Source organism: Botryllus schlosseri, chromosome 15, assembly GCF_051294905.1.
Source record: "Botryllus schlosseri isolate E-star chromosome 15, Bs_hap1, whole genome shotgun sequence".
NCBI lineage: Eukaryota > Metazoa > Chordata > Ascidiacea > Stolidobranchia > Styelidae > Botryllus > Botryllus schlosseri.
In genome coordinates, this window is record NC_137250.1 from 12,668,315 (window position 1) to 12,695,602 (window position 27,288).

A 27,288-nucleotide genomic window follows, 5' to 3' on the forward strand; every position below is an offset into this window, starting at 1 on the left:
TGCATATTTAGCTGCTTTATTCATCAACCGTTTCATCACTACGGAGCAGTTGCCTTCTAAGTCTACAACGCGGTCATTTGCTCTCAGCGCCCCTCTGCCGCCCAATTTTGTAGCCAGCGCCCCCCAATCGCCCATTTCACCGCCAGCGCCCCCTTCACGTCCACGAGCGCCCCCAGGGGGGCGCTGGCGCTCACTTTGGGAACCACTGGACTGTAGACTGTATAGTGTACAGCTGACGCCCGAGCAATTTGGATTATTTACCACGAGAATATTTATGCAGTGCACGCGCATTGTATAAGTACCGAAGAAATAGCAACTGCTGTTAGGCAGGATTTGCCAGCTTTAGTAAAATTATCTCGAGTTTGCCAAACCATTACAACAGTTTTAGTACATGGCCTCAAATCGTCTCTCTACTGCCAAAGGTGGTTGGGTCTGACCAGTGGCGGCTCGTGACAATATCGGGTGGTGGGGCAAGGGATGCAAGCGACATCAAGATGACGTCACAATGGCGTTTTCCAACGTAAACAAGTAACTTGGTGGTACGGTAACACGAACGACAACAATGATTTTAACGTATGTGCCGCGAGAGGTCTGCTGGTGAGCTGTTACTTGAAGTGTGGCAACTGCGTAAACGGCGTGCGGAACAAAGATTCGACACGGTTCATGTTCGCACTACACCTGACTAATTATCTGCAGAAATGGAAATGACTATAACTCGAGAGATTGCGTAAGCCTAACTGGAAAGGTCAACGAGTTCGGACACTTACGCAATTGTTATCTCATAGATTGGACATGTCATATTGAATCCAAAACATCATTCTGAAGAACTACGGAAAGCAGCCTCGGAAATTCGGTCCCGGTACAGCATAGGACAGTGGTCGGGAACCTTTTTTGTCCGAAGAGCCATATTGGCCCTATTTTTTCCATTTTAACTCCCAAAGAGCCATACATGTGGATCGACTGTTACGTCACAATTGAAAATTCGTGACGTCATGGTAGCACTAATTTCAACTAACTACATGGGATCCGTCGGGTGCGCCACATTTTCTCTGTTAAAACCCGTTCTAATCATACTGGTTACCTTATTTAAGCATGCAAAACATGAGTTACTAGAACGTAGATTCGTCGTGATTGTCCTTTTAAATGCGAGAACCCATGATCACATGCGTAGGTGGAGCCAAACATGGCCACTACTGCGGTAATATGCCTACCAATCTAAAATTTGTGATACATCAGTGACGTCGGGTTAGGGGAGGCAAGTGAGGCAGTACCTCACCTGTCGTCAGGATGAGTGAACGAAAATTTTGAAACCTTCAATTACTTTTGGTATCTTCTATCGATGTTCATGAATGACACGATTTTTAACATTTTTCTCCCGAAATCACACAATTTACATATTTATTGTTCGTAAATAAAGCGCGAAACGTGAGGTAGACACAGACGCAGACCATTGATAACACAATTCATCGTAAATAGCTTATATGATTTAATATAACTGATATTAATCTAGTCTAATTGTCCCCGTGATTCCGAAGATCTAAATACTGATCGAATTCTCAATCCTCAAAGTGTTCGGCAGTTACATATAACGTTGCGCCGCACGCCTACGTCTTATTGCCGGTAGTGCAGAGCTACTTAGGCCTACCAATCAAAAACATGGATAGCTACTACATTTTTTGTAATTTGAGTACTGTAATTGTGAACGTAACGTCCACGGCATTTCATTTCGCGCCGTAGATCAGTAAGATAATATGTATTTGAAAACTGCGTTGTCATATGGGCGTCGCCATGTCTGCTAATCTCTTTGATCAATCAACGTCTTGTGCAATTGTGCAATATTGGTCGCCGGCGCGACAGTAACTTAAATTTGATGATTTTGAAAAGAGGGGGTTCCTGCCCCGAAACCTGAAGACGGCGTTGTATTTACCTCTCAAAGCCATGTGTATATTGCCACGAGAATACTTATTCTGGCCGTGATGAAAATTTTCTAGCAAGTTGCTGCAATATTGATCAATTCAGTACAACAATATATATTTGGCAAAGAAGCATATTTATACTCAAAAGAGCTATATATGGCTCGTAGTGCCTCACCTGTCTTCTAGATTTTGAACATTTTTACTACCAAAATCACGTAACTTATTGCCTATTTATTGTCAGAAAATAAAGTTCGAAACAGAGGACAAGGCATTGTGACAGGGCAATTCATCGTAAATATCATTGAATGTATAATGACTGATATTATTCGAATGTAATTGTCTCACTGATACCGATTCGGCTTCTTAATTCTCACGTGTTCGGCGGTAACATTTGCGCAACACGCCTACATTTTAACAGCGTCTACATTCTACAAAGCTACGTTATCAATCAAGAACGTGGATAGCTATGGCGTTGTTTGTAATTTAAATTTGTAATTGTGAATGTCACTTCCATCGCAGTTTATTTCTCGCCGCAGATCAGAAAGACAATGCATATTTGAAAACTGCATTGTGATACAGGTGCCGCCATGTCTCCTCGTCTCTTTGATCAATGAATGCATCGTGCAATTCAAGATTTCGTACCGGGTACATCGAATTTATTGCGAGTGATATTGGTCGCCGACGCGACAGCAACTTCAATTTGAGGATTTTGAAAAGGGGGTCCGAACTCTTAACCTTGAATACGTCACTGTAGTAACCTCTCAGATACATTTTATACTGCCACAAGAATAATTATACTGCTCGTGCTGAAGATTTAATAACTCGTTGCTGCAATATTGAAAAATTTGGCACAAAAATAAAAAATTCGCAAAGAGCCATATCTTATGCCCAAAAGAGCCATATATGGCTCGCGAGCCATAGGTTCCCGACCACTGGCATAGGAGATTTTGGCCTTGAGACTGGAGACTGTCACACGACACATACGGCTTACGGTCTATTCTATAGTGTCTATATGTCTGCAGCAAAATCGCCTTTGGAAAATATATTACCGAATAAATACGTGATTGAAAGCCGAAAACTTGGTACACTGTTACATGAAATCATCGAGAAGTAGCCTCATGACCGTTTTCGGTATGGTACACTGTCATAATTAATACGAACAGACCAACACCGAATTTTGCGTAAAATTTACTGAGGAATAGGCTGATCAAGCGATCAGCTGTTAGCCGCCATCGAAAACGAAACAGCTATCGCGCTTGACAGGGGTTGTAATTGTAAGCAAATGGCCTGAAGGCCACAACTGCACGGTGAAATTGACATTGAAGAATATAAAATAAAACTAAATATTTGAATGCAAACCGAGGATGTTAGTAAACCGTTTCATGATATCATCATCTCATCAACTATCTCAGTATGGAACACAGTTAGCGTTAACACATATACACCGGCTTTTGCGTGAAATCCACAATGCGTTAGGTGGGCTAAGTGTCAGATCAGCGCACATCTCTACCATACTCGACCTTGATAACGAAATTGCTGCCCGAATCATTGAGAACCAACCTTGAGACTTGGCACAGCGTTCGATACTAAAATCAAGACATACCATGCAAAAGCTCATGACGGATCTAGCTAAGGAGCATCGTTAAAATCAATGGAGACCAATACCGGCTTTGCGTAAAATATGTTTGCGATAAATGACGAGTCAGCTCTCACTCGACTTGAGAACCGAAATTACCACTAACATAGTTCAGTGACAAACTTGAAACTTGGTACAGCGTTCGATACTAACATTAAGACTCACCGTACCAAATGCCATGACCGATCTCGGTATGGAACATCTTCAAAATCAATGGACACCAATACCGGCTTTTGAGTAAAATCTGTTTGCGATACATGACGGATCAGCACACACTCGACTTCGGAAACGGAATTACTACCCTAAACTTCGAGTAGAAGCCCTGAAACTTAGAACAGTGTTAAATACCACCATCACGACATGACATACCAAGTTTCAAGAATTATCATGGAGTGAAACACCATCAAAATCGACCTATACCAGCAAAGATCGACTCAACGCATATGACGGTAACCGAGTTCAGATATAGATACGATTGTTACATCACACCTTAAGGGAAACTAGGCTATGTTGCCCCGGTTGCTCGGTAATTTTATGAATAGGAGAGAGTAAATCACCGTTTCTTTATTGTGCGCGGCTTTGAGAGAATAGACAGTGAAAGCTTGTTATGAGCGCTACCGGGGCATGCCCCGGCTAGGCATTCGCAAAGCGAAAACACGAAGAGAATTCGATTTTCGCAGAGACTTCGCTATATAGGGGCATTTAGAAGCGAAAGGACAAGAAGAATACGATTTTCGCTGTGATTTCGGTGCGTTTATAAATGGTAAAGAATTGTTATTGAACAGAATTTTAGGTAGGGCAATGCCCCAGTTGCCCTATAGGACGAGCCGCCACTGGGTCTGACTCATCTTTTGTCTTCGAAGTACTAATTCAGATTACCAAACATTAGCAGTTTAGGTCATTTAAATTGGTGTGCAGATGTATATGCACATTGGCTAGACCTCAATAGTCAAATTTCGTTACATCACATTTCTAAAATACTGCAAGACGATATGAGTCGGGGGTATTGTCGACGTCACTGAAAATCAGGGGTAGTCACTGTCGATTCTCAAGTAGAAGCAACGCCGTAAATGTCTACTCAAATAAAAGTAGTTTAAAATCATAGACACTTGAGAGAGTAGTACTAACCACCTCTACTGGGAATGCTGCTCGCAGGGTAAAGTCTATCCTATGCTCCATGCCAAACATACAGCCTGCCAATCAATCCCTGTCACTGACACGCAGACGCAGGTGACATGTTATAATAGTGTTTAATCGGCCGACCATTGTATATTCGCAGTTCCATTGTTTGCGAATCTTGCTAAGAATAGAGTCCCACTGAAAAACAAAGGGATGATTCTTGAGGTAACATTTATATATAGGTTTACCCAGCACCGTAACTGCCGCACCCCAAACCCCCCAATTGGGGGGGGGGGGCCCGAGCTCGAAGGGGGCCCAAAATTATTTCGTGAATTAGCATAAATCATAGAGTATTTTTTGGAAAATTTAGGCAATTTTTTCAAAATTTTTTCGCGCTGCGCGCGAATTCAAGTAGTCATTTGTCTTTATTATTGGGCATTGGGCCATTACCGCGCCACGACCTACCAAGACATACAATCAAGTTTTGGCCATATAACACGCTACTCCAAGAAGTGTGCCAGAACGATCGGCAGCGATCGAGAAAAGCTTGGCCGAAAAGGTCTATGCCTTTATGCTGACCGAAGATTTCGTTATATATACAAAATACATATAGGCTTAATTGTCCATAGGCGCCTAAATGACTGGCGCCGAATGTTGCTGTCTTTGCAATCTGAACCTCACAAGACAAATACCATCCCGCTGGTAAACATTTTATGCCAGTGAAGAAATACCAATTTGAAATCGTGTGCGTCTCTTAGTTTAGAAGCTAACGTTATGGGCGATTCTATATTTTTTGTTATAGCAGACTGGAAGTCACGAAATAGCATGTAACGAAGTCATATCAACGGGTCCGCCCGCCGAAGATGTTTAATTATTATTTACGGGCCCTCCCATTTTCAAGACACTTCACTCGGCTCTACCGGTGAATCTAATTACGTGAGTAGCGAGGACAATAAATTGATAGCATAATATATATGCAATCGCCGATCTGATTGACCGATTTTATCATAAATTATCGACAATTTTCACGCTTCGCGCTGCCTCACAATAAAGTACAGATGATTTCGTGACTAAAGCGAACAACGTGATGGGGGGTCGTTTTACACCCTATGGGAGCCCAAGACCCACGTTTTTGGGGGTATGACGAGGTACTGTTTCGTTCCTGCCAATGGGTATACGCCCGAAGATGTTTGATTGTTATTGAGTCGTCCGACCTTTTAAACACACCTCACTCAGCTCTACCGGCAAATCTGATTACATGAGCAGCGAGAAGATAAAAATTGATTACAATATATATGCAATTCCCGATCATACTGACCGATTCAATCATGAATTCTAGAAATTTTCCGCGCTTCGGTGACAAAAGGCCGTTGACTGAACAAACTCCCAACAATATGATAAATAGCGGTAAACAGGGTATCGCGGGAGGGGGGTCTGGGGGGCGAAGCCCCCCAGAAGTTCGGCCTATTACCCTATGGGGGGCCCAAGACCAAAGTTTTGGGGGGGGCCTGACGAAGTGCTGTTACGGCCCTGGGTTTACCATACGTCGGAGAGTTGTCCTCCTTTTTCACGAAATTGAAAATGTCCGCCGCGGACGCCTAAATGTACTCATTTTTAGGCAGTTGTCCTCGACAGCTAGGATAATGGACAGGGCCAACTGAATATCGGCATAAATGACGCGAAATAGGTAATGCGGACGTTCGAGCGGATCATTCGGGAGTCAAATCATATTGATTACCTTCTTTTTTTAGTCAACATAGGGTTACCATACGTCCTCCTTTGGGAGGATTTGTCCTCCTTTTTCAGGTTTTTGAAAATGTCCTCCTTTTTGGGAATTCTTCCTCCTTTACAGCTAAGATAATGTAGAGATTCGAGTGAAAATGGGCATAAATGACGCCAAGAAGAAATTCGTGTTTCGATTGAAAGTGACCTCTTTTTTGTCAACACCACTAATTTAGGTAAAAGTGCGTAAAGCGGGAGTTGAACGAAAGCGATGACTTTTTTTTACAATTTTTACAGCAAAAATAACGAAATCGGCTGTTTCCAGTTTGAGTCAAGAAACTTTTCTCATTTGGTATGGATTCCAAAATATGGTAACCCTAAGTCAACACCACAGAACAACAGAAGTGTCGTAAAAAGTGAGTAATTTGGGAGTCGAGTCACAAAGTGCTGACCTTTTTTTTTCAAAATAAGCTGTTTTCAATTTCCGAAAACCAGAGGTGGTCATGACTGCAGTAACGAAGTACTTCTACTTTTTGGAAGTACTCAAGTAGTTTTCCTCTACTTCTGGTACTTACTCAAGTAGATCTGATTTTCGCTAGTTCTACTTCGTAATATTTTGTGATCTACTTACTTACTTTTCGCTATTTTCAGTTTGTCAAGTAGAAGTAGTTTAATCCCCAATACGAAAGATAGCCAGAGGAATTTCGGGACTGTTTTCACGGAGTACCAACATTTAGTATTCATAAAAGTCAAGTAAAGCTCAGGATTTTTTTTGCGCTTCGCGCACAGTAGGTATGGAGTGACAAATATAATGTTTTCACGAAAGTATCAGTGAATATAATTTAGGTACCGGATTGCTTGGTTCCGCTCACACCGCATTGTCGCCCATATAAAATATTTCATCACAGTAAATATGGCCCACCATAACGTTTGGAACTACCGTTTCGCAATGTAGCAATTACCTATCATATCGTAATGTAGCAGCGCCGTTACTTATCTTGTTAATCTGGAAAATCCAGCTTTTTTTAACGTTACACCTGTTATATCAGATCTAGGGATATCTAGATATCTCTGAGCAGATCTCCTTTGAACCTTTAAGGACAAAAGTCATGAAACATAGTTTCCGATTATTAGAAGTGGTATTTGTATTTCACTTTAAATTGCGAGTATTATACTTTGAGTTCTAATTACTTTCAGTTCTTTAGTCTGCAGAACATACATGTTGAAGCATAAAAGCAAGTGTAGTAATGCCTGTATTTTCCGAAAATAAAGCTACACTAATTATAACTTTTACGATCCACAATATTTGTTATTAACGTATACAAATCGCGCAAACTCTTCTTGACACCGCACCCGATACAACTATTACATATTGCTCTTCGCCTAAACTTGGGGCCTTATAATATGGGGTAGGGCGCCATGCCATGATATTCTCTAAAACGTGGTCTTCTAGTAAACAAAGGGTTAGTATCGCATTTTCATATCAATACTATAGTTTGCATCCCATGATGCGAAAAATGCTTATTCTGTCGAAAATTGATACCTCCTGGGATGCATCAATACGAATCAAGCTCTCAGCACCTTCTGCATAGCTCAATTCGCAGCTTTTAACAGTCCATGCGAACGAATTAAGACTGTTTTCAAAACTACTTACTTACTTGAGTAGATTTAAAGTCAGTCAATTCTACGTCTACTTCAAGTAGTTTTAGGTTACCTATTGAAGAAGTACTTCTACTCGTAGCCTACTTGAGTAGATTTTTTCGTGGCTACTTCTGCTTGAGTAGCTTTCTTGACTACTTTGACCACCTCTGCCTAAAACTAACTTTTATAATTTTTTGAAAAATGTCTTCTTTTCAGGATTCCAAAATATGGTAACCCTACATTTAGAGCCATCATTTGACTGGTCCGGACCGCATGTGATCAAAACCTATGCGACCCAAACGGAGTTTGATCATGGCCAATGTCTGCCCCATGCCCCATATTAGTTGTAGCTAGAGAAGATATAGCTGTGCATTTTAAAACACCAGCAGTTGGTATGTGTCTGGTTTGAAGCTGCTGGGTTGCCGACGAGATAGGCCTATAGCCTAATATCCACAGAGACGCTATGCGTTTTCTTGTAACTTGATCGTGCCGAACATGGTAATTGGGCTAGGAGACGCGGTTATCGATTCCGAAGTGAAGAAGTCATCAAAATTTTCGGGACAGTGACCGCAATGAAACTGACACATGAGCTTGACTATTTCTTTCATCCTCATATTTTGTATGTTTTAAACACCAAATCTTTTGAGAAACGACTTGTTGGTCACTCTCCAATCCAAAGCAACGGTACGGAGACTCAAAATGCCCAATGTCCGTTTTTCGCAAATTTCGAGTTTGTTGCATATAGTTTCAACAACAATATTAGCCGTAAAAAATTGGTGTCGCCATGGAACATGCCATGCTGGTAGCGACCAGCCCATCTTTTCTTGATTGTTACAGGGATAAAGCAAAAAATGTTTTGAGTTTTGTGGCCCTAGTCTACAAATAGCATATATAGTCCTTACAAAAGTCTAACTGTCAGTTCAGTTTAATATTAAAATTTCATCATTGCAAAACACCACAAGACTGCAACACAATGAAAATATAGGAAGGTGTCAAAACGACATGGAGTAGTCTTCGAGATCAGACTCCCACCTGGGCCTGGGCGATGTAAAGAAGATGCTTGCACATTGCACATGCACGCTGTATGAAAAGTAAAAGAAGTTAAATATAAAGTACAAGCGACAAAACGAAGTGGTATGTGACGGTACGCGAGATCGATATGTCAGGTCGTGGTCCGCCTGGTAGTAGACGGCTGATTGGTTGGCTATGTTCTTATTCCTTGAAGAAGTTTCCTGCAACCACCAAGGTTATGGGCATAACATTGCGTGTCTTGTGCGGATGGAAATAGTATAGGGTAACCATACGGGGAAGGGTTTGTCCTCGTTTTTGAAGAAATTGAAAATGTCCTCCTTTTTGGCAATTCGTCCTCCTTTCACTCGGGAGTCGAGAGTGAAATTGATGACCTTTTTAGTCAACACAACAAATTTCCAGTAAATATATAAATATCAGTTCATTTCAGCTCAGGTACACTAACTTTTATGAATTTGAAGTCTCCTCCTTTCCCGATTCCAAAATATGGTAACCCTCAATGATAGAACCGCTGATTATGATTAACTAACATCACTCCACTATTGAGAAGAAAATGTTAGCGACAGTTAGCAAAATCTTGCCGCGGGCCACGTTAAAAGACCATATTCACAATGCTGTCATGTTTTGAACTTCTCTTATCTATTTCTATTTCCTTGGAATTTGACACGTGCTTACCAATTATATTTAACGACGATTATTATACCGGTTTCGGCTTTCGTCTCGGGTTCGCCCACTGATATCGCTCTTATGCTACGCCTGCTAAATTGCATTTAAAGTTCAGGTTGATGACTTGCGGACATCTTTGTATGACGAGGAGACCGAATGTCTCAGACAGACATAATAAAGTCGCTTTTCTGCGTTACAAAGTGACAACGAAGACAACAGCGCAGTCACTACACACTCGGTTTTTACGGTGTAGAGAGACGGAACCTATTCAAGATTTACCAGTGGCAATTATATCACGTGTTTTACAAAGTTCAAGTTTAGGTTTATTCATGAAATTTCATCATTTCAAAGCATAACAAAACTGCGATACAATGAAAGATAGGAAGATATCGAAACGACTTGGAGTAGTCTTTGAGATCAGACATCCACCTGGGCCTGATAGGCGATGTAAACTGAGGCCTGCACACTGAATGAAAGTTGAAAAAGATGATATAAAATGACAAGCGACAAAATCAATTGGCAAGTGACGGAAGGCGAGATCGAGATGTCACGTCGTGGTCCAAAGATGTAAAACTATCACGGAAAGAAGACTTATGTTCCTAGTGAGTTGAGTGATCTGTCATCGTACGTTATAGTATGCAATATTATTACAACACGACTATCATAAATATACAAGCTATAGCCATTCCAAAGCCCCGGACGAGTAATCTCTTGTACCAGTTGCCTAATGTTTAGGGATAAGAATGATAGTGGTAATAATTATACCTCGTCTGTCTGGAGCTATAGTAATGGCCTATTCATCTGATGTTCCAAGATACGGTAATTAAATTGAAAAATAGGTAATTTACTACATTTTAGTTGTAGCTGTAGGGTAGCCAAGAATCGCACACATCACAGCTTGCCCTCTGATTGGATTTTTGACACATTATGTGACAGCCATAGCTAAACTGCTTGTCTCCGGATAATAGTATTAGTGTCTAGGCATGTGTTCCAAAAGTTGATTCATGAATTCTGCATAGAGTATTCTCAACACTTGCAATTGTGACAGCCTATTGCTGAATCATGTTTCATCGTTACAATATGAACTGCACTACATTGTACTCCCTTGAGCTTTTGAGCGTTATAATATGGATTATAAAACACGTATAGCATATGAATAATCAGCAAACAAAATATCATTTGAATTATTGAAAATGTTTAAAATTGTTTGTATATGACCTGCATCAAATATTTCTGATCCAGATATTGTTTTAAATTTTTATTAACCCTACATCTCATTGCCGAAAGAGAGAGATTGAAGATGACTTGAAATCAAGTTTCCTTTGCCGGGATATACTGATACTATGACGGATATCAACTCTATATTTGATCCGCAAACGTTTGTGAATAGTCTGCAGGATGCTCCTATTCTTGAACAAGCTGTGTTTCATGGAGATGCTGATGAGGTTCGATCACTGATATACAAGAAAAAGGATGTCAATGCAATTGACAACGAACGAAGAACTGCGCTGCATGCCGCGGCTTATCTCGGTGATGGGGAAATTATTGAACTGCTTATTTTAAGCGGAGCTCATATTAATGCTAAAGACTCCAAATGGACTACTCCTCTGCATAGAGCATGTGCTTCACGGTGAGCTCAGTTTTTCTTGATTGACTATGAGGCAATGCCGTGATTCCCTACTGGAATCTCGGTACATTCTACCTAATATAACAGGTAAGCAGCGATGATTCTCCAAGTTTAAGTAATTTAATAAAAAATAATTAAAAATAAATAGTTGTGGGGGCACAGAACACTGATTCTGTACAGGTCGTGATTGATAATTTTGTATGCTGTTGCACCTTGAATGTGAAATTCTTATGATTGAAATAAATCAATGTAGATTTAAAAACCTTCGGTTCAAAGTTTTCGTACAAATGAAAAATTATGGCGCAATTCAGCCGGTCTGCAATTACTTTTGATAACTTTGCGCAATCAAATAGTTATTATCTATTTCACCATGTTCAAGTAATCCAAGCTGTCACAAACTACTTATAATGTTACGATTCAGACTTTGAAGACCGATCTTTTACTGGATACAAACGCAATCTCAGAATTTGAAATCACTATTTTCCCAAAAATAGCCTACCACCTACAGATTCGTGGCTCAATATTATTACTGTTGTATTTATTTGCTCAAGTCCCTCATTCGCTATACCCGGCCGTACTTATCATCCATGGAGAAGGTCGAATGAACTTTCTGCTCTTTTTTGTTTCATTGTGAATATGATGTCATTGTCTATTAATTCATGATTTGGTAATGATGTCAACTATTATCTGGCGCCTACTATTACGATACAAATTTGACATTTACGCTCATTACACCAATTTTTGAAACAGATAATTGTGCTGAAGCTTGATCAGACTCCCGTCCATCTTGTTAATAAGTGGTGGTCGCAGCTAGCACTGGCATAACTAAGGTAAAGGTAGAAGTAGGGTCTGGATTCATCCGAGGATCATTGAAATTGCTTTGGGTATAATCATAAAATAATAGGTTTGAAAATCAGTTTGGGCTAAGTCATATTTTCGCTGCCAGTTCACAAAAATACGAAAATTTCAAAATGCGTTCCTGTAATGAATGCAGGTGAGGGTACTGAGGGGAAATTTGAAACTATTATTCTTGAGAATGTAATGAACTATTTTTATTGAAATTTATGACTTATTGGTCCAAGCCCAAAAATGAAGTGGGTGCGCTCTAAAGTAGAGGGAATACAGGCCTACGTGTGTACTTGGCTCAAGTGGGTGGGCCCGTTTACCTGCCTCCACTTACCATAATACATATTTCTAGAGCTGGCGAAGCCGTAAAAATTTTACTCAAGCATCAAGCAGACGTAAATGCAAGGGACAAACTGTGGCAGTCTCCACTTCACGTGGCCGCGGCGCACGGTGCGTTGGCATGCGCCGAGCTGCTCATTCCGCAATTGAGCAACCTCAACTTATCCGACAGGGCTGGAAGACAGGCTTTGCATCACGCAGCATTAAATGGACATCTCAACATTGTGAATCTTTTGTTAGAAAACGGAGCAAATGCTCAAAGTTACGATCGGCTGGAACGCCGAGCGATCCATTGGGCCGCGTATATGGGACACACGGAAATTATCAAGGCCCTGGTGTCGCACGGCGCTGATATCAACTGTCGGGACAAGCTCGACGGTAACACCCCAATGCATGCAGCCGCATCTTCAGGGCAAGTGTCTGTTGTGAAAATGTTCATCGACCTCGGATTTGATATCAACACTCCGAACGGTCATAGAAGTACTCCGTTGCATTTAGCGTGCTTTAATGGTCAGGATGTAGTGGTGCACGAACTTCTGAAAGCGGGAGCCAAAGTGAACATGGCCAACGAAAGGGGGTGTACTCCTTTGCATCTGGCTGCAAAGTCCACTCATGGAGCACTATCGTTGGAGCTGCTGGTCAACAGCGGAGCCAGCGTCAACGTGCAGGATAAGAGTGGCAAAACGCCACTGCATATGACTGCAGTGCACGGGCGGTTTACGAGATCGCAAAAGCTTCTGCAAAACGGAGCTAGGGTCGATCTTGCCGATAAAGAAGGAAACACTGCGCTTCACGTGGCGGCGCGTTACGGTCATGAATTACTGGTCACCACATTGTTGGAATCAGACGCGTGCCCGAAAAAGCACGGCACGGACGGAGCCATACCGCTCGGAATCGCGGCTATCCACGGCAACGTAAACTGCTGTCGGAAATTGCTTCTGTCGAATTCCAGCAGCATGGAGATCACTCCAGAAGCGCACATTAACGCGAAAGATTGTAACAATCGCACCTGCCTTCATTACGCCGCATGCGGAGGCTCTCTCGAGTGCCTTGACATGTTCATGTCGTACATTGAACCGCTCGACGCATTCCAGCGGGACAAACACGGCCGCACTCCACTGTATTACGCGCTAGGATCTGCGCGCTTTGATTGCGCAAAAAGGCTCATTACCATCATGAGCTCGGTCAGTATCACGGACGGGGTCAGTGCTTTTGATATCGACGATGCGGACGAAGGAGGCAGGACGTTGTTACATCACACTGTCGCGGCCGACTGGAGTGGTAGCTGCGTTGAATTACTCCTTGACAGGCACGCCGATTGTAATATGACCGACAAAAATGGACATACGCCGATGCATTACGCCGCTATTTGCGGATATGACACTGTTGTGGAGATGCTGCATGGCAAACAAGCCATGATACTGGACCAAAGTCACAAAGACTCGAAGACGCCGTCGCCTTTGCACTACGCGTCATATAACGGGCATTACGATGTTGTATCCTACCTCGCAGACGTACTTCTCGACCTTGAAATTAGCGACGAATCGCGACGTACTCCGCTACAAATCGCGTCGGCGCAGGGGCACGATGACTGCGTGCAGACGCTACTGATGCAGGGGGCTTCGTTGTTTCGCATCAATGACACGACAATGCAGACCGCACTGCATGTCGCCGCTAGCAACGGGCATTCTTCCGTTTTGAAGATATTGCTTGAAAGTGCCGCCGTCAGTAACGGCGAACACACCGAGAAAGATGTTATCGACTTCATCAACGCCAAAGACGCAAATGGCGCTACCGCGCTTATGCTAGGAGTTACTAATGGCCACACTGCGTCAGTCGGATACTTACTGTCGCAAGGCGCAGACCCTCTACTTCAAGATAAGTATGGGTGCACCGTGCTGCATAGAGCGGCCGCGGTCGGACACGATGAAGTCGTGATGACTCTCATAAGAGATATGAACGATCAGAGCAAGCTAGATGACAGGGGCGCTGCGACTGCTTCTGTGAGCGATGCGATTCTTATGCAAGACCGCGGCGGTAAAACTGTACTGCATTATGCGTCCATCCGTGGAAACACGGACATTCTAGAAACCGTTCTGCGGTTCACCACTACTGTAAACACCCTCGACAGGGATAACAACTCTGCGTTGCATTTCGCTTGTTTTCAAGGCCACGAAGGCTGTGTCGAAGCGCTCGTCATGCACGAGTCGTTTTCCACGATGGTGGGCTCTGCGTTTAGTCCGCTGCATTGCGCCGTGTATCACGATCACGAAATGTGCGCCGACCGATTGCTGGATGTATTTGATGACGAAGTGACGTTGCTCACTGATAATTTAGGACGCACCCCGCTTCACGTGGCCGCGGGCAGGGACTTTGTAGACTGCGTCCAGTTCTTGCTGGAGCATTCGGCGGAGATAAACGCTCAGGACGCCAAAGGCAGGACTTCGTTGATGGTCGCCGCTGCGGAAGGAAGCTTGAACGCGGTGGAGCTCTTGATTAATATGAAATGTGATATTAGCATTACGGATCTTGAGAAAAATAATGCTCTGCATGTTGCTTGCGCCGGTAAGAAGAGCGACTGCGCGCTGGCTATCATTGAGAAAATCACGGATACGACGATTGTGAATGCGCAAAATGAAGAAGGAAAAACTCCTCTGCATATCGCGGCTCGTCAAGGTCTACTTCCGGTGAGTACCAAATTTTGAGATTGTTTTTCTCAGCCATGTATGTGTCTATATGATTGCCTTTACTTTAGTCTGTCGGGACCGCTGCTGTATTATAGTTGGAAAGTCCCCCAAACTAACAGCGCATATCTGGAAGTATTAATTGCATGCAGTAACTGACTGCAATCAAGTGAATTGTGACCTGTAGTTAAAATTGAGAGTGGCGTTAGAGTTTGAAGCAATCCAACAATCAGTAAATCTAGTTGTATGTGCAAGTGCAACTGTACATTAGGGCTTTTCAAAAATGACTATTTTTCTCAAATCGTACTGGCTACTTGATAAAATTGTTAGGTTACCTAATTTATGCCTACACACAAAATTTGGTTCAATTCCAGCCAGTAACCGCTTTGCTACAGCAGAAGAAAGTTACTATTTATTATATAAAAATAAATAATGAAAAAATTGAAAATTTTCTATTCACCCTATGAAAGTGTTGGGCTGTCTATAGAAACGATCCTCACCAAATTTGGTTCAAATCCAACCAGTGGAAGCGGAGCTATTGCCGTCGAAAAATTTTGATTTGAATAAAATAGTATTTACGGTGAACACAACTATAATCAATAAACAAAGAATTGGTCACCGTAAATACTATTTTATTCAAATCGAAATTTTTCGACGGCAATAACTCCGCTTCAACTGGTTGGAATTGAACCAAATATGGTGAAAATCGTTTCTGTAGACAGCCTAACACTTTCATGGATTGAACAGAAAATTTTCAATTATTTATTTTTATATAATAAATAGAAACTTTCTTCTTCTGTAGCAAAGCGGTTACTGGCTGGAATTGAACCAAATTTTGTGTGTTGGCTTAAATTAGGTAACCTAACAATTTTAACAAGTAGCCAGTACGATTTGACAAAAAAAGTCATTTTTGAAGAGCCCTACTATACATTCATGAAGGCTTTATCACATGTAGCTTTTTGAAACCTAGCATTTCCGTTTGTTGCAATAGGGCTTAGTTGCTAATTAATTTTGCATTGAAGCCAGCGCTGAGAAAAGATCCAAGGCAATTGCAGAAGCACTTTTCCATGTCCAATTGTCCACATATAAACCCATTTGAGCACAAAATCGATCATTTGGTTTTCCTGCCTTGTGAAGTAATGGTCGACCCGTTTGACTTATGCTACCACTTTCCATGTATGATAGGGTTGTGGTTGTTGTTTGTGGTGTTCATGGTGTTGGTCGACTAAAATGGTCATTTATACCAGGCCGATATTCCTTATATTTGATTCCGTAACTGCCAATTTGTAGCACGGTATTATTGCCTATATTCACGATCATGTGGATTTTGTGTCACAATAAGTGTTAATCGCTAGCTGTCTCTCAGCGCATCATAGTCATCTCATGTTATCAAATATCTTCACTTACAATTTACATATAATCAAATCGGAAGATGGTGAACACACTGCCTATCCAGGCGACATGACTAGCATAACAGAAAATCATCCTTGCTCCTTTTGAAATCGGGTTGTTTTGTTACTGTAGCTAGATGACTGGCACAATGCCAAAGAAGCTCGCGAAGTCACTTTTGGTTAGCAGATAGCAAAGAAGCTTTGAAAGATTTTCAATCTCTGAATGGATATTACGTGGGTTTTGTGTCGTTCAGCACTATATGATATCTTTTGATACAGATTGATATGAATGCACTTCGACACAGTGCAGTTTCGCACCAAGTTTCTGTATTCTATCATCGCTGCTATCCAGTACAATGAAATCTATTCGCTAAAGACTCTCTTGCACATGAGGGTACCGAGGGACGAGGTCACTCTTATTAAACAATGCCCCAATCCCGTAAAGCTGATGCTCTCAATGTTGGCAAAGTTACGTGTGATGAAGCATTAAATATTCAAATATTATTTTACCTCTTCGCTGTCACATATACATGTTCATTGTTCAAGTAGTGATGTTTTGCATAAGTGTTCGTCTCCTCAGAAAGGAGCAAACTTTACTGACCATCACTTGTCATACTGTATGATATCTGGTGGAGGTACTGGTAGTTACGCTAGGTGCTACAGCTGTAAACTGTAGTTTGTAACAAGACATAGAAATTTTATTTGTCATTGGGTCGTAGTTGATGACTAGTAGTGCTTCCAATAAAAAATATACATATCGTGTTATATTGAGAGTTGAGGCTCATGAGTGTGCATACAAATGATGCAAATCTATCTGTAACTTTCCACTAGTCTGGTATCTCAAAACTTCAAGTCAAGTCAAAGTAGTCTGATATCGAAACTGCCCAATTAAGGGTTGCAAGTATACCCAACCAACTTTTTTACTTGAAAAGTTGTCAATGCTATGTTTCTAATAATGGAAAATATGGAATGTACCGAAAATACATGTGCGAGTTGTGCTCCACTGTGTAATTTCCCGAGTTCGACATCGCGGCATGTAACTCATGTTTGGTAACCTGGTCAACGACATGGGATCATGTAATATTGGTCATAAAATATAGGTCGAAATACAAGCTTCTGTATTTTCAAATGAATCGAGAGAAGTGGACCAGCATATCTTCGTGAGCTCCTGTCGATCTACAATCCAAGAAGGACATCACGTTTTCAGTCGCAGTGCCGGCCGATAGTCAAAACACCTGGACCTTTTCTTCTTTGGCTGCCATTCTGTGGAACAACCTCCCAGCTTTTATCGGATTACGCACTCGCTAGATCAGGGGTGGCCAACCTGCGCCCGTAGAAGGAAATTTGCGCTGCCGTGGACACGTAATTTAATCAGTATGTGTTGGCCGTGGACATGCAATTTTAATTTACAAATTTGATGCGCCCCATAGAGAAATACCAACTCGGAATCGTGAGCTCCTCACTACACCGACAATCCTGATGAGAGGTCAATGTATTACAGCATGCAACAAAGTGACTAATAACAATTGGTCCACTCGAAGATACATCATCAATTATAACTTTTCCTAAATTTGTGAAAACACCCCATCTGTCAACTCGGGCTAAGAAAGGATAAATGTTAGATAGAAATATGTAAAATTACTAATATGAGGAAATTCATTAGTCAATCTGAAAAATTTTTCACGCGTGGCGCTACTATGAGAAACCCTGTAACACGACCAGTCGCAATTTGGGTGCGTATAATAAGCCTAGATATCGTTAAACAGAATGATCCGGAGTGTACCGGAAATGGAGATAGACACTTTAACATGGGTATTTGGCACCCAGCTAGCTCATTACGACCATGCCCTGGAATGCGACCGTAGGCTACATGAGTAGTCGAAATGCGGCCGTGAATGGCAAAAAGGTTGACCGCCCCTGCGCTAGATGCATTTCAACTACTTTTCTTCTCCCTACTCATTCTTTCCTTGCAGCTATGCGTTCTGTATATGCCTCAATTCACAATTGTACTTGTACAATGTACATATACTTTCTACATTAAAGCTAGTCCTAGTGTACAAGCACCAAGATATAGGGATGGTATATTGCGATATATATGGTGTTCTATAATTTATCCTATTGTTATCGCAGGTCACGCAGCAGCTACTGATGCACGACGCTAGCATTGGCATCACCGACAACCACGGCATGAACCCGGCCCTTGCATGTGCCGCCAGCACGGAAGTCGCCGATTGCCTGGAACTGATCATCACGTTCATGATGGACTCGCCTCATTCCACTTTTGCGCTCAACTCGTCAGGCGCGAACAGGACGAGCACCGGCTCGCAGAAATCGAGGATATCGTCACAGATGGGGGTCGTGATCGAACGCAGCGAGGAGGCCGGCACCGAGCAGGAGGTGAACGGGGACGCGGACAACACCGATTCAGACACGTACTTTTAAGAGCTGCAGGCTGACGCGTCTCGAATTTCCCCGTCAATGTCAACACGGTCTGGTCGCCCTCCGATGCGACTTCGAGGATACGGGATTTCTAAAGATCGGCATTAACCTGGTTGCGGTTTGAATCGGTGCAGTGCGGTTTTTCCTGCTTGGATTGCGTCTGTAGTGTTTCTATCGAAGTATTTTACTGTATCATCACATTAGTCACGATTAGTGGTAGCGTCATGCAAGTATTACTATAGTAATTTCTGTACCACTGAGAATGATTCATTGCTGTGTGTTAAGTTGAGACTAAGGTCTTGACTCCACTGATGACCAAACTTCAGGTGTCTTATATCTTAGTCAATTGTTCACCGCAATGGGATTTTTGACTCAATTTGCTGAGTTTGCATTATCTCTGTGCTTTGAGGATACTTATAGGTATTGGCTGATACCGGAATTAGCACCAACGACAGATATATCATTCCGATTCCCATACTATTATCGGCGACAGAGCATGCAACGAGAAGTTCAAAGTTGTGATTTTATGTATGAAGGTGTTGTTTTAAACTTGATTTTCAGTGTCAAAGATGCACGTGTTGCTAATTCTAGAACTGCATATTTGTTCTGTTTAGAATGAATTTTACAATTTGTACACGAATCGATGGTGGATTTGACTTGAGAGTAATTTCGGATAACAGTACGTAGTGACACCCTCATTGTGTGATCGATTGCCTGTATTTATGCTGACGTACTCTATTACAATGGCGTTTTGAATCGAAGCTACAGCGTGTCATTTCTGAGATGCCAGACAAATTTCAATAATGACTAGTGTGTGTAATATCGGGGCTGAGTCAAGATTTCAGTTCTAGCTTGTAATTGGGCTTGATATAATGGATAGTAATGCTCGGTAATGATTTTCCATTAAGGGGACTAGCAAGTCAAAATTTAGAAAAAATGTCCAAATTTTCAATTTTTTTTTCTTGGCTTGAAATATCAACATAGTTCCTATACTCTTGCCCCATGGCCTTATCTTACCCAAAACATAACTAAAAGCTTCATAATTTCGATTTTCATAGGCACCGGTTTAGTATCTTTCATTACTGGTAAAATGCTTATTGAAGTTTTTCTCCATTGTAAAATTTTCTTGAACAGCTTCATGGTAAATCAAAAGTGTGTACGACATGTATGTTGTATAGTATTCACACAAGTTTTTTCGAAAAGTTAACATCGAGACCTATGTTATGTTAAGAGTCGTTTGGCCTAGGTCTACCTTGCTCTGAATTGCAGAGCTTCACAGCAAACTATTTGAAAAAATGACATGAAATTTCTCCAAGCGGGGTTGCACATATTCTAGGCTTACCATACGTCCTCTTTTAAGAGGATTTGTCCTCTTTTTTGACTTTTTTGAAAGTGTCCTCGGAGGACGCCCTTTTGTCCTCTTTTTTGAGATTTTGTCCTCTTTTTTAGGATTTAGAGCAAATTGCGAGTGATATGCCACATATTAGCCCAGACGTGAAGCTCCGACGGGTGAAAAACGGTGATTTTAGCTCTAAGCGAAAAGATGACCTTTTTTTTTTTTTTTTTTACTCATCCACCTGGCAATGTGGGGAGAAAAACGGTATTTTGAGTTCTGAGCGGAAGAGATGACCTTTTTTTTTTTTTTTTCAGTCAACCGATCACAAAGTGGGAAAAATTAACCGATTTTTGAGAATTTCACTCCGGATCTGCAAGTTGCAAATTTCTGAAAAAGTGTCCTCTTTTTTGATTTCCAAAATATGGTAAGCCTAACATATTCCTTCAAATTTTAGCATAACGCAGCACTGTCCTAGTACTTCCTGAAGAAGGCGTTAGATTGAAAAAAAAGGGCTCCACAATTTTTTGAGAATTTGCTTTCCCCGTGTTGGTGCATTTTTTCTCCTTCAAATTCACAATCTGCAGTGTAGAACAAAAAAATTTGGTTTTGTATATAGCATAGCGACATCTAGCGACTGTGAAAATTTCATGGTGATGGGAGTAGCCATCTGAAAGTTAGGTTTTTTACCTGCTAGTCCCCTTAATTTCGAATATTTTTGAGCTGGTGAAATTGCTCGATTTACTCATTCCCCTGTTCAAATGCAGGATATAATAGGAGGCACACAGAATTCAATCATCGACAACAAGGCTGCTAGCAGACATGGGGTGATTACTTCATGAATGTAATCGATTGCGATTACGATTACTTCTGAATCTTGCGATTACGATTACAGCAAAATCAGGAAGTACTCGATTACGATTACATTGGAAAAGTAATCACGATTACATTTATTTTGCGTCTTAGAACTTATCTTTGAAGGCAATATAACGATTGCGATGAAAAAGCCTCATGAGAGGACAGCTTTCTCTTTGAGTGAGACGTCATTTAATCAGTGTTGGGATCAAGTCACTACCTTCGAGTCACGAGTCATTTCGAGTCATTGCACATTTTGACTCGAGTCAAGTCAAGTCAATCGATTTTCAAAGGTGACTCGAGTCAAGTCAAGTCACTCGATTTTTGGAGGTGACTCGAGTCAAGTCAAGTCAAGTCACGAGTCAAGTCACAATTCAAGTCAAGTTGCCTTTTCGAAGTATGAGGCATGACTACGTCATTGCATTTTGCTGGCTGTCTGAAATACATATTAAGTGGTCATTGATTCTCAACCGCTAAACGAATATAGAGTTGAATATACACGCAGGAAGGCGCTGTGTCACTCACATGTATGTAGAACTGATAAACTGCGTAAGTAATTACATAGCCTCAGTTGATAGTTACCAGCCAAAATAGAGAATAGATTGAGAACGAATTGATAAGACGCAATACACCCATGATACAATTCGAGCCTGCACCAATGCTTGGGGACTATATAAACATATTCGAATTCAATTTCAATAAAACAAGAGGTTTGGTTAAGGTGAGAATAGAAAAATACATTTTGCCATTCAATTACTTGTACTACTAGTTTACGACAACGTAAGCCATAAGCTTCGATTCCTTCGTTTGCGGTCAATTTATTTGTGAGAGAACAATTGAGGCTCAGTAAAACGCACGATCATTGAATGTGGTCGCAGTCTCATGGGTTACACCAGCGTTTCGCGAAAATCCAAACATATTACAGATACAGATTTTTATCGGCACCGATTACTTGATGACTTGAAATTGACTCGTGAATTTAGCTCCGAGTCACGAGTCAATCCACATTTCTGATACGCCGAGTCAAGTCAAGTCAAGTCATTTTAGCAAAGTGACTCGAGTCAAGTCAAGTCATACGAAAAAGGTGACTCGAGTCTGACTCGAGTCAAGTCATGACTCGAGTTATCCCAACACTGCATTTAATGTTTATGTCATAATAAACCCATTGGTCAACTTGATAGCTGACGAATTCTCGCGCCCAACGATTTGCATTCTAGCCAGAACCGGAATCAAACCTCCCAATTTGAAGGGGAGCGAGCGCGAAGGGGACCCAGATTTATTCCGTAAATCAACATAATTCATATTTTCGAAACATTTATTCAACCTGAAATTTTGTTCACGCTTTGTGATTTAATGTCTCTAAATATCTTGATTTTGAAATGCATGCCTCTATCCTTAAGAAAAATATGGATAATATGTAGAAATAGGCATTCCGGTGCAGTCCATTACCGCGCTACGACACACCAAGACATACGCATTTTCGGCCAATATGCGACTCCACGAAATGTGCTATCAAAGGAAGACCGTGCCCGATAGGGGAGATGTGGTACCGATGGATCAAAAATTGCAAAATGATCTCTGGCCCTCAAATCTTCAGCCGAGAATTGCAGATTTTTTGCTGTCTCAACACTTCGATACAAGCTCCACCTATCGCGGACATTTACATGAATATCCGCCTTTTCAAAAAATATTTATAAACGTTTAAAGTTTATTGCTCGAACGTGTCATCGGTCCCCACCCGGTGGGTCCAAAGGCACACGACCATGGGACCTATGAGACATACGCTCAAAAACTCAAATTTGTTGACTTGTTTTGTTGTGTACTATAAGCTAAGCTACAGCAAGCCAATGAAGAATGTTTCGTCGCGACCTTCAAGAATAAAATAGATTACATCAACTCAAACGTTGGCATAAAATCATGTTTTGATTTACGCCTAAACTTACAAAATTAATGCCACATACATATTACCCGCAAATCTTCATTTTGACTTTCTAATACCTTGTAATAACGATAAAACACCACAGGTAACTATGATTTACAACCTATATATATGTAGGCGAGTTTCTGTTGTTAAGTGATTAGTTGGTCTATCTATTTTGCTTGATTTGGCTATGGTACAATAGGTCCCCCACCCCATAAATATTGTAATTGACTTGAAAATAGTCCACTTGAGGATTGTATTGATTCAAAAAATATGTGCCATTATATACCCTGATACAAGCCCTATACTTCACATACAAAATTATGGCGGGTTTGTTAGTCTGAAAGGTGATATAGAAAAATGTAAATGTCGATCCAAATTTACTTTACACCCCCTAAAACGTAAATCACTCGTCACAGACCCCATAACTCTCGCAGGTCGAATTTTTTTGCATGTGAGGAAAAATTCGGTCAGCATGTAATTGTAGACAAAGTCACGGAGTGTAATCATGGAATTATCATGGAGAATTTTTCAAGTATTTTCGGTCCCAGTGATCCATCGGTACCACATCTCCCCTACTCTGTGGATGTTTGCATTGACCATAACCGCGCTAAATGGGAGTGATGAATAACCATGCCGTCCCATCTGAGCCGCACAATACAAAGGCCACCCGGGGCACCCACAGAGGTGAACGATGCGCCCTGTGAAGAAATGGCAATTTGTGTGTATGTCTCACGAAAGTTTGTCTTTTAGTTTTCTTATAGTCTGCTACGTTTGGATGAGTCCAAAATCTTTTGACTAGCAAACGGGAGGTGGAGAATTAACAACATTACAGCAACAGGCTCCCCCAGCACTACTGGTAAATATTACCAAGCGGGCTGAGTGAAGATAAAAGAAATGAATGATAATAGATAATAATTCCCAATTTAGTCATGAACTTGAAAAAACTTTCGCACTCAGCGCGACTTGAAAGCAAATACTCAGCGCATTCTCATCACACATCACATTACTTTTAAATTGTGTTGAATGCGACTGTGAAGGTGGCCCAAGTAGTTAGCATTGCTACTCGAGTAGAAGTACAAACAAATGGAAGTGATGCGCCAAAATTATTGCAAGTCCAAAATGAAATGTTTCACCAAGTCACATCGATCGTATGTCGGCTATACTTTGGAAATCCAACGTTGCAACTGGACTGGACGCGCTTTGCCAAATATTCTGGTTACCAATACGTCCTCTCATAGGCGCCGAGTTACGGGGTGGCGGGGTGGCACAGCCACCCCATGACATATTTATGGGGTGGCGGCCACCCCATACAAAATGGTTAATCACCCGCCATCTATGCTGTCAATTAGCAAGTCTGTGATTATCGCGTAAATGCCAACTATTTACTTTTAACCGATACGCGCGCGAATAATTGAATACGCAGCTTGAACTAGTGCTTAGAACGCCCCAATAAATTGTAACCCGTGATTAGTAATCATACAATCGAAGCGACCTCGTTTACGGGTTGCCAGTGAACCCGTCCCTCGGTGAACCCGTCCCGTGAACCCGTCCCTCGGTGAACCCGTCCCTCGGTGAACCCGTCCCTCGGTGAACCCGGCCCTCGATGAACTCGGCCCTCGGTGAATTCCGCCCTCGAGAAATTTTGAAATTAAGTGTATTAACAAGTATTAATATGAATTAATAAACTAATAATGTTATTATCAACTGATTTGTCGATCTTGTAAGGAGGTCAGGGCATGCGTAGATCACGCTGTCACTGAATGATCAGATCACGTGATCACGATTGCGTGGTCGGCTCATTGTTGAATTGACTTGGCGAGGGGCGGACGTGCGACGTTCGACATCCTCGTATCTGTTCATGACATCGCATTGGGTCTTATCGCATTGTATATTGTGTGTGACTTGTTCAGATGAAAAATATATCTCAACGATTGTTATTGCTCACATATCAACCACGCGTGGTCTGCTCGTTATTGCAACTGTAGGTTGAGGTGGGGTGTTATTCAGTCCCTAGAAACTAAATTATCACCGAAGTGCGGCCTGTTCTACAGCCTTGGGCGCTTCATGCCAGCATGGGTTCTTCTGATACTCTTTAAATCCTTAATCCAATCGAAGTTACATTATGGCATCCTCTGTTGGGGGGCTGCCAGTAAAACTGCACTCAAGCCACTGCAGAAACTACAGCATAAAGTGCTCCGAATCATAGCTAGGGCCCCAAAGGGGCCTGGCTGCCCATCCAATAAGTCGCTGCTGAAGAGATTCGGCGTCCTAAACATAGAAGATATGCGGAAACTAGAAATCGCCAAGTTTATGTATCAGTTTCACTGCGGTCGTTGCCCCGAATATTTCAATGACTTCTTTACCTCTGAATCAAAAGCGCACAAGTACAACACACGCGCGTCCACGTCGTCCAAATATCATATGATCGACCGAAAAGATCATCGCTCTATCAAATATGCCGGACCTGATGTGTGGAACAGTATCCCGCCGGCCATCCGACAGTCGACGAGCATGTCCACATTCAAGTCGAAATACAAGCAATTACTACTAAATAAATACAGTCCATCCTCAAGATTACCGGACCACGACTGACCTATCGATCTCGCTTCCCATGACATGCCGCCCTATTTCTTGTCGTATTCTTCTTCTATACTATCTTCTTTACCTTCATTCAGTGTGCATGCCTCCTCTTTACATCGCCTAGGCCAAGGTGGGTGTCAGATTCCATAGACTGCTCCTTGTCGCTTCGACATCTTCCTGTCTTTTCATTGTATCGCATTTTTGTGGTGTATTGAACTGATAAAATTGCTAATAAACCAATGATGATAATGATGATGGTAGGGTAGGGGGTGAGACATTAGGGTTCGGGGAGTGGGACAATGGGTTGGGGTAGGATACTAGGGTTGGGGGAGGGAGATATTGGGGTTGGTGGAGGTGGGATATTAGGGTTAGGATATTAGGGTTGCCGGAGGTGGGATATTAGGGTTGGGGGAGGGGAGATATTAGGGTTGGGGTAGGATATTAGGGTTGCCGGAGGTGGGATATTAGGGTTAGAGTTAGGATATTAGGGTTGCCGGAGGTGGGATATTAGGGTTGGGGGAGGCGGATATTAGGGTTGGGGGAGGGGGGATATTAAGGTTGGGGTAGGATGTTTGGGTTAGATTTAGGATATTAGGGTTGCCGGAGGTGGGATATTAGGGTTATGGTTAGGATATTAGGGTTGCCGGAGGTGGGATATTAGGGTTGCAGGTGGGGGGACATTAGGGTTGGGGTAGGATATTAGGGTTGCCGGAGGTGGGATATTAGGGTTGCCGGTGAATACAAAATTTCCCGAGGGCCGAGTTCATCGAGGGCCGGGTTCACTGAGGGACGGGTTCACCGAGGGACGGGTTCACTGGTAATCCGTTTACGACGTCGATTTCGACCCGCGTGCTCGGAGAAACACCAGCTCTCTCTACCGGAAGAGCGAATTCACGCTCTACTTCTCTCAATTAACTTGTCTTTGCGCGCATATTCGTTTACAAAATGATTCTTGAGTTAGTTGCGTGAAATAGGACCGTGTGTTATTGTATGTCTGGTGTCTGCGAATTAAAAGTCAGCCCTGCGCAAAGTGCGCATATTCAATTGCAAACAATTGTCGCGATGTCAGACTCGGAACCCATTTTGCTATACGCAAGTTGAGGAATTACGTATTAGATACGCGCTTTCTCGTTTGCCATCATCTCCAGGCTACTAATTCTTGTCTGCTTTATACACTCGTATTCTTCGAAGACACTTATCAGTGTTTGATTGTTATTATTACTGCGCATTGTGCAGTGCACGTCGTTGAATCATGTTGTCAAATATTGATGCAACAAGCGGTTCTCGGTGGCGTAAATTCTGAATTTATTCGATTAGTTTGAGCGGGAACCTTCTATGTTCCAACAAACTTCATTGCTGGACGGACTCTATCGCGCGCTACCATGTCGCGGATCGAATTTCAGACCATCGGAATTTGTATTTGTATGAATAAGGTTGCGGCATGCGCCCATAATGCTTTTGCTGCAATAACACCTGGATAATTAAAATTGCACCTTTTCACGATCAAATTCGGCTGGCTGATCGGGACTTACGTGGGCCGA

At 42.0% G+C, this 27,288-nt stretch overlaps 2 protein-coding genes across 2 annotated transcripts in view; one reads left to right on the forward strand and one right to left on the reverse strand.

Moving 5' to 3' along the window:
• Nucleotides 1–8,162: 8,162 nt before the first annotated feature.
• The window catches only part of LOC145457346 (L-threonine ammonia-lyase-like), a 237,168-nt gene continuing 218,042 nt past the window's right edge, over nucleotides 8,163–27,288 (reverse strand). The window contains exon 10 of the transcript XR_013920850.1: nucleotides 8,163–8,211. The gene's annotated coding sequence lies outside the window, so the exon portion shown is untranslated. The remainder of the gene's footprint in view (nucleotides 8,212–27,288) is intronic.
• LOC145457083 (serine/threonine-protein phosphatase 6 regulatory ankyrin repeat subunit C-like) lies at nucleotides 10,923–19,816 on the forward strand. Its single transcript, XM_080335247.1, has 3 exons — nucleotides 10,923–11,359; nucleotides 12,555–15,228; nucleotides 18,747–19,816. The coding sequence occupies exons 1-3, from the start codon at nucleotides 11,073–11,075 to the stop codon at nucleotides 19,056–19,058; spliced, it is 3,273 nt and encodes a 1,090-aa protein (XP_080191373.1). The 5' UTR covers nucleotides 10,923–11,072; the 3' UTR covers nucleotides 19,059–19,816.

Coding starts and splice junctions, on each gene's coding strand:
- LOC145457083 (XM_080335247.1), top strand. CDS start 11,073: ATGACGGATATCAACTCTATATTTGATCCGCAAACGTTTGTGAATAGT. Junction 11,360..12,554: donor CATAGAGCATGTGCTTCACG/GTGAGCTCAGTT, acceptor ACATATTTCTAG/AGCTGGCGAAGCCGTAAAAA. Junction 15,229..18,746: donor CTCGTCAAGGTCTACTTCCG/GTGAGTACCAAA, acceptor TTGTTATCGCAG/GTCACGCAGCAGCTACTGAT.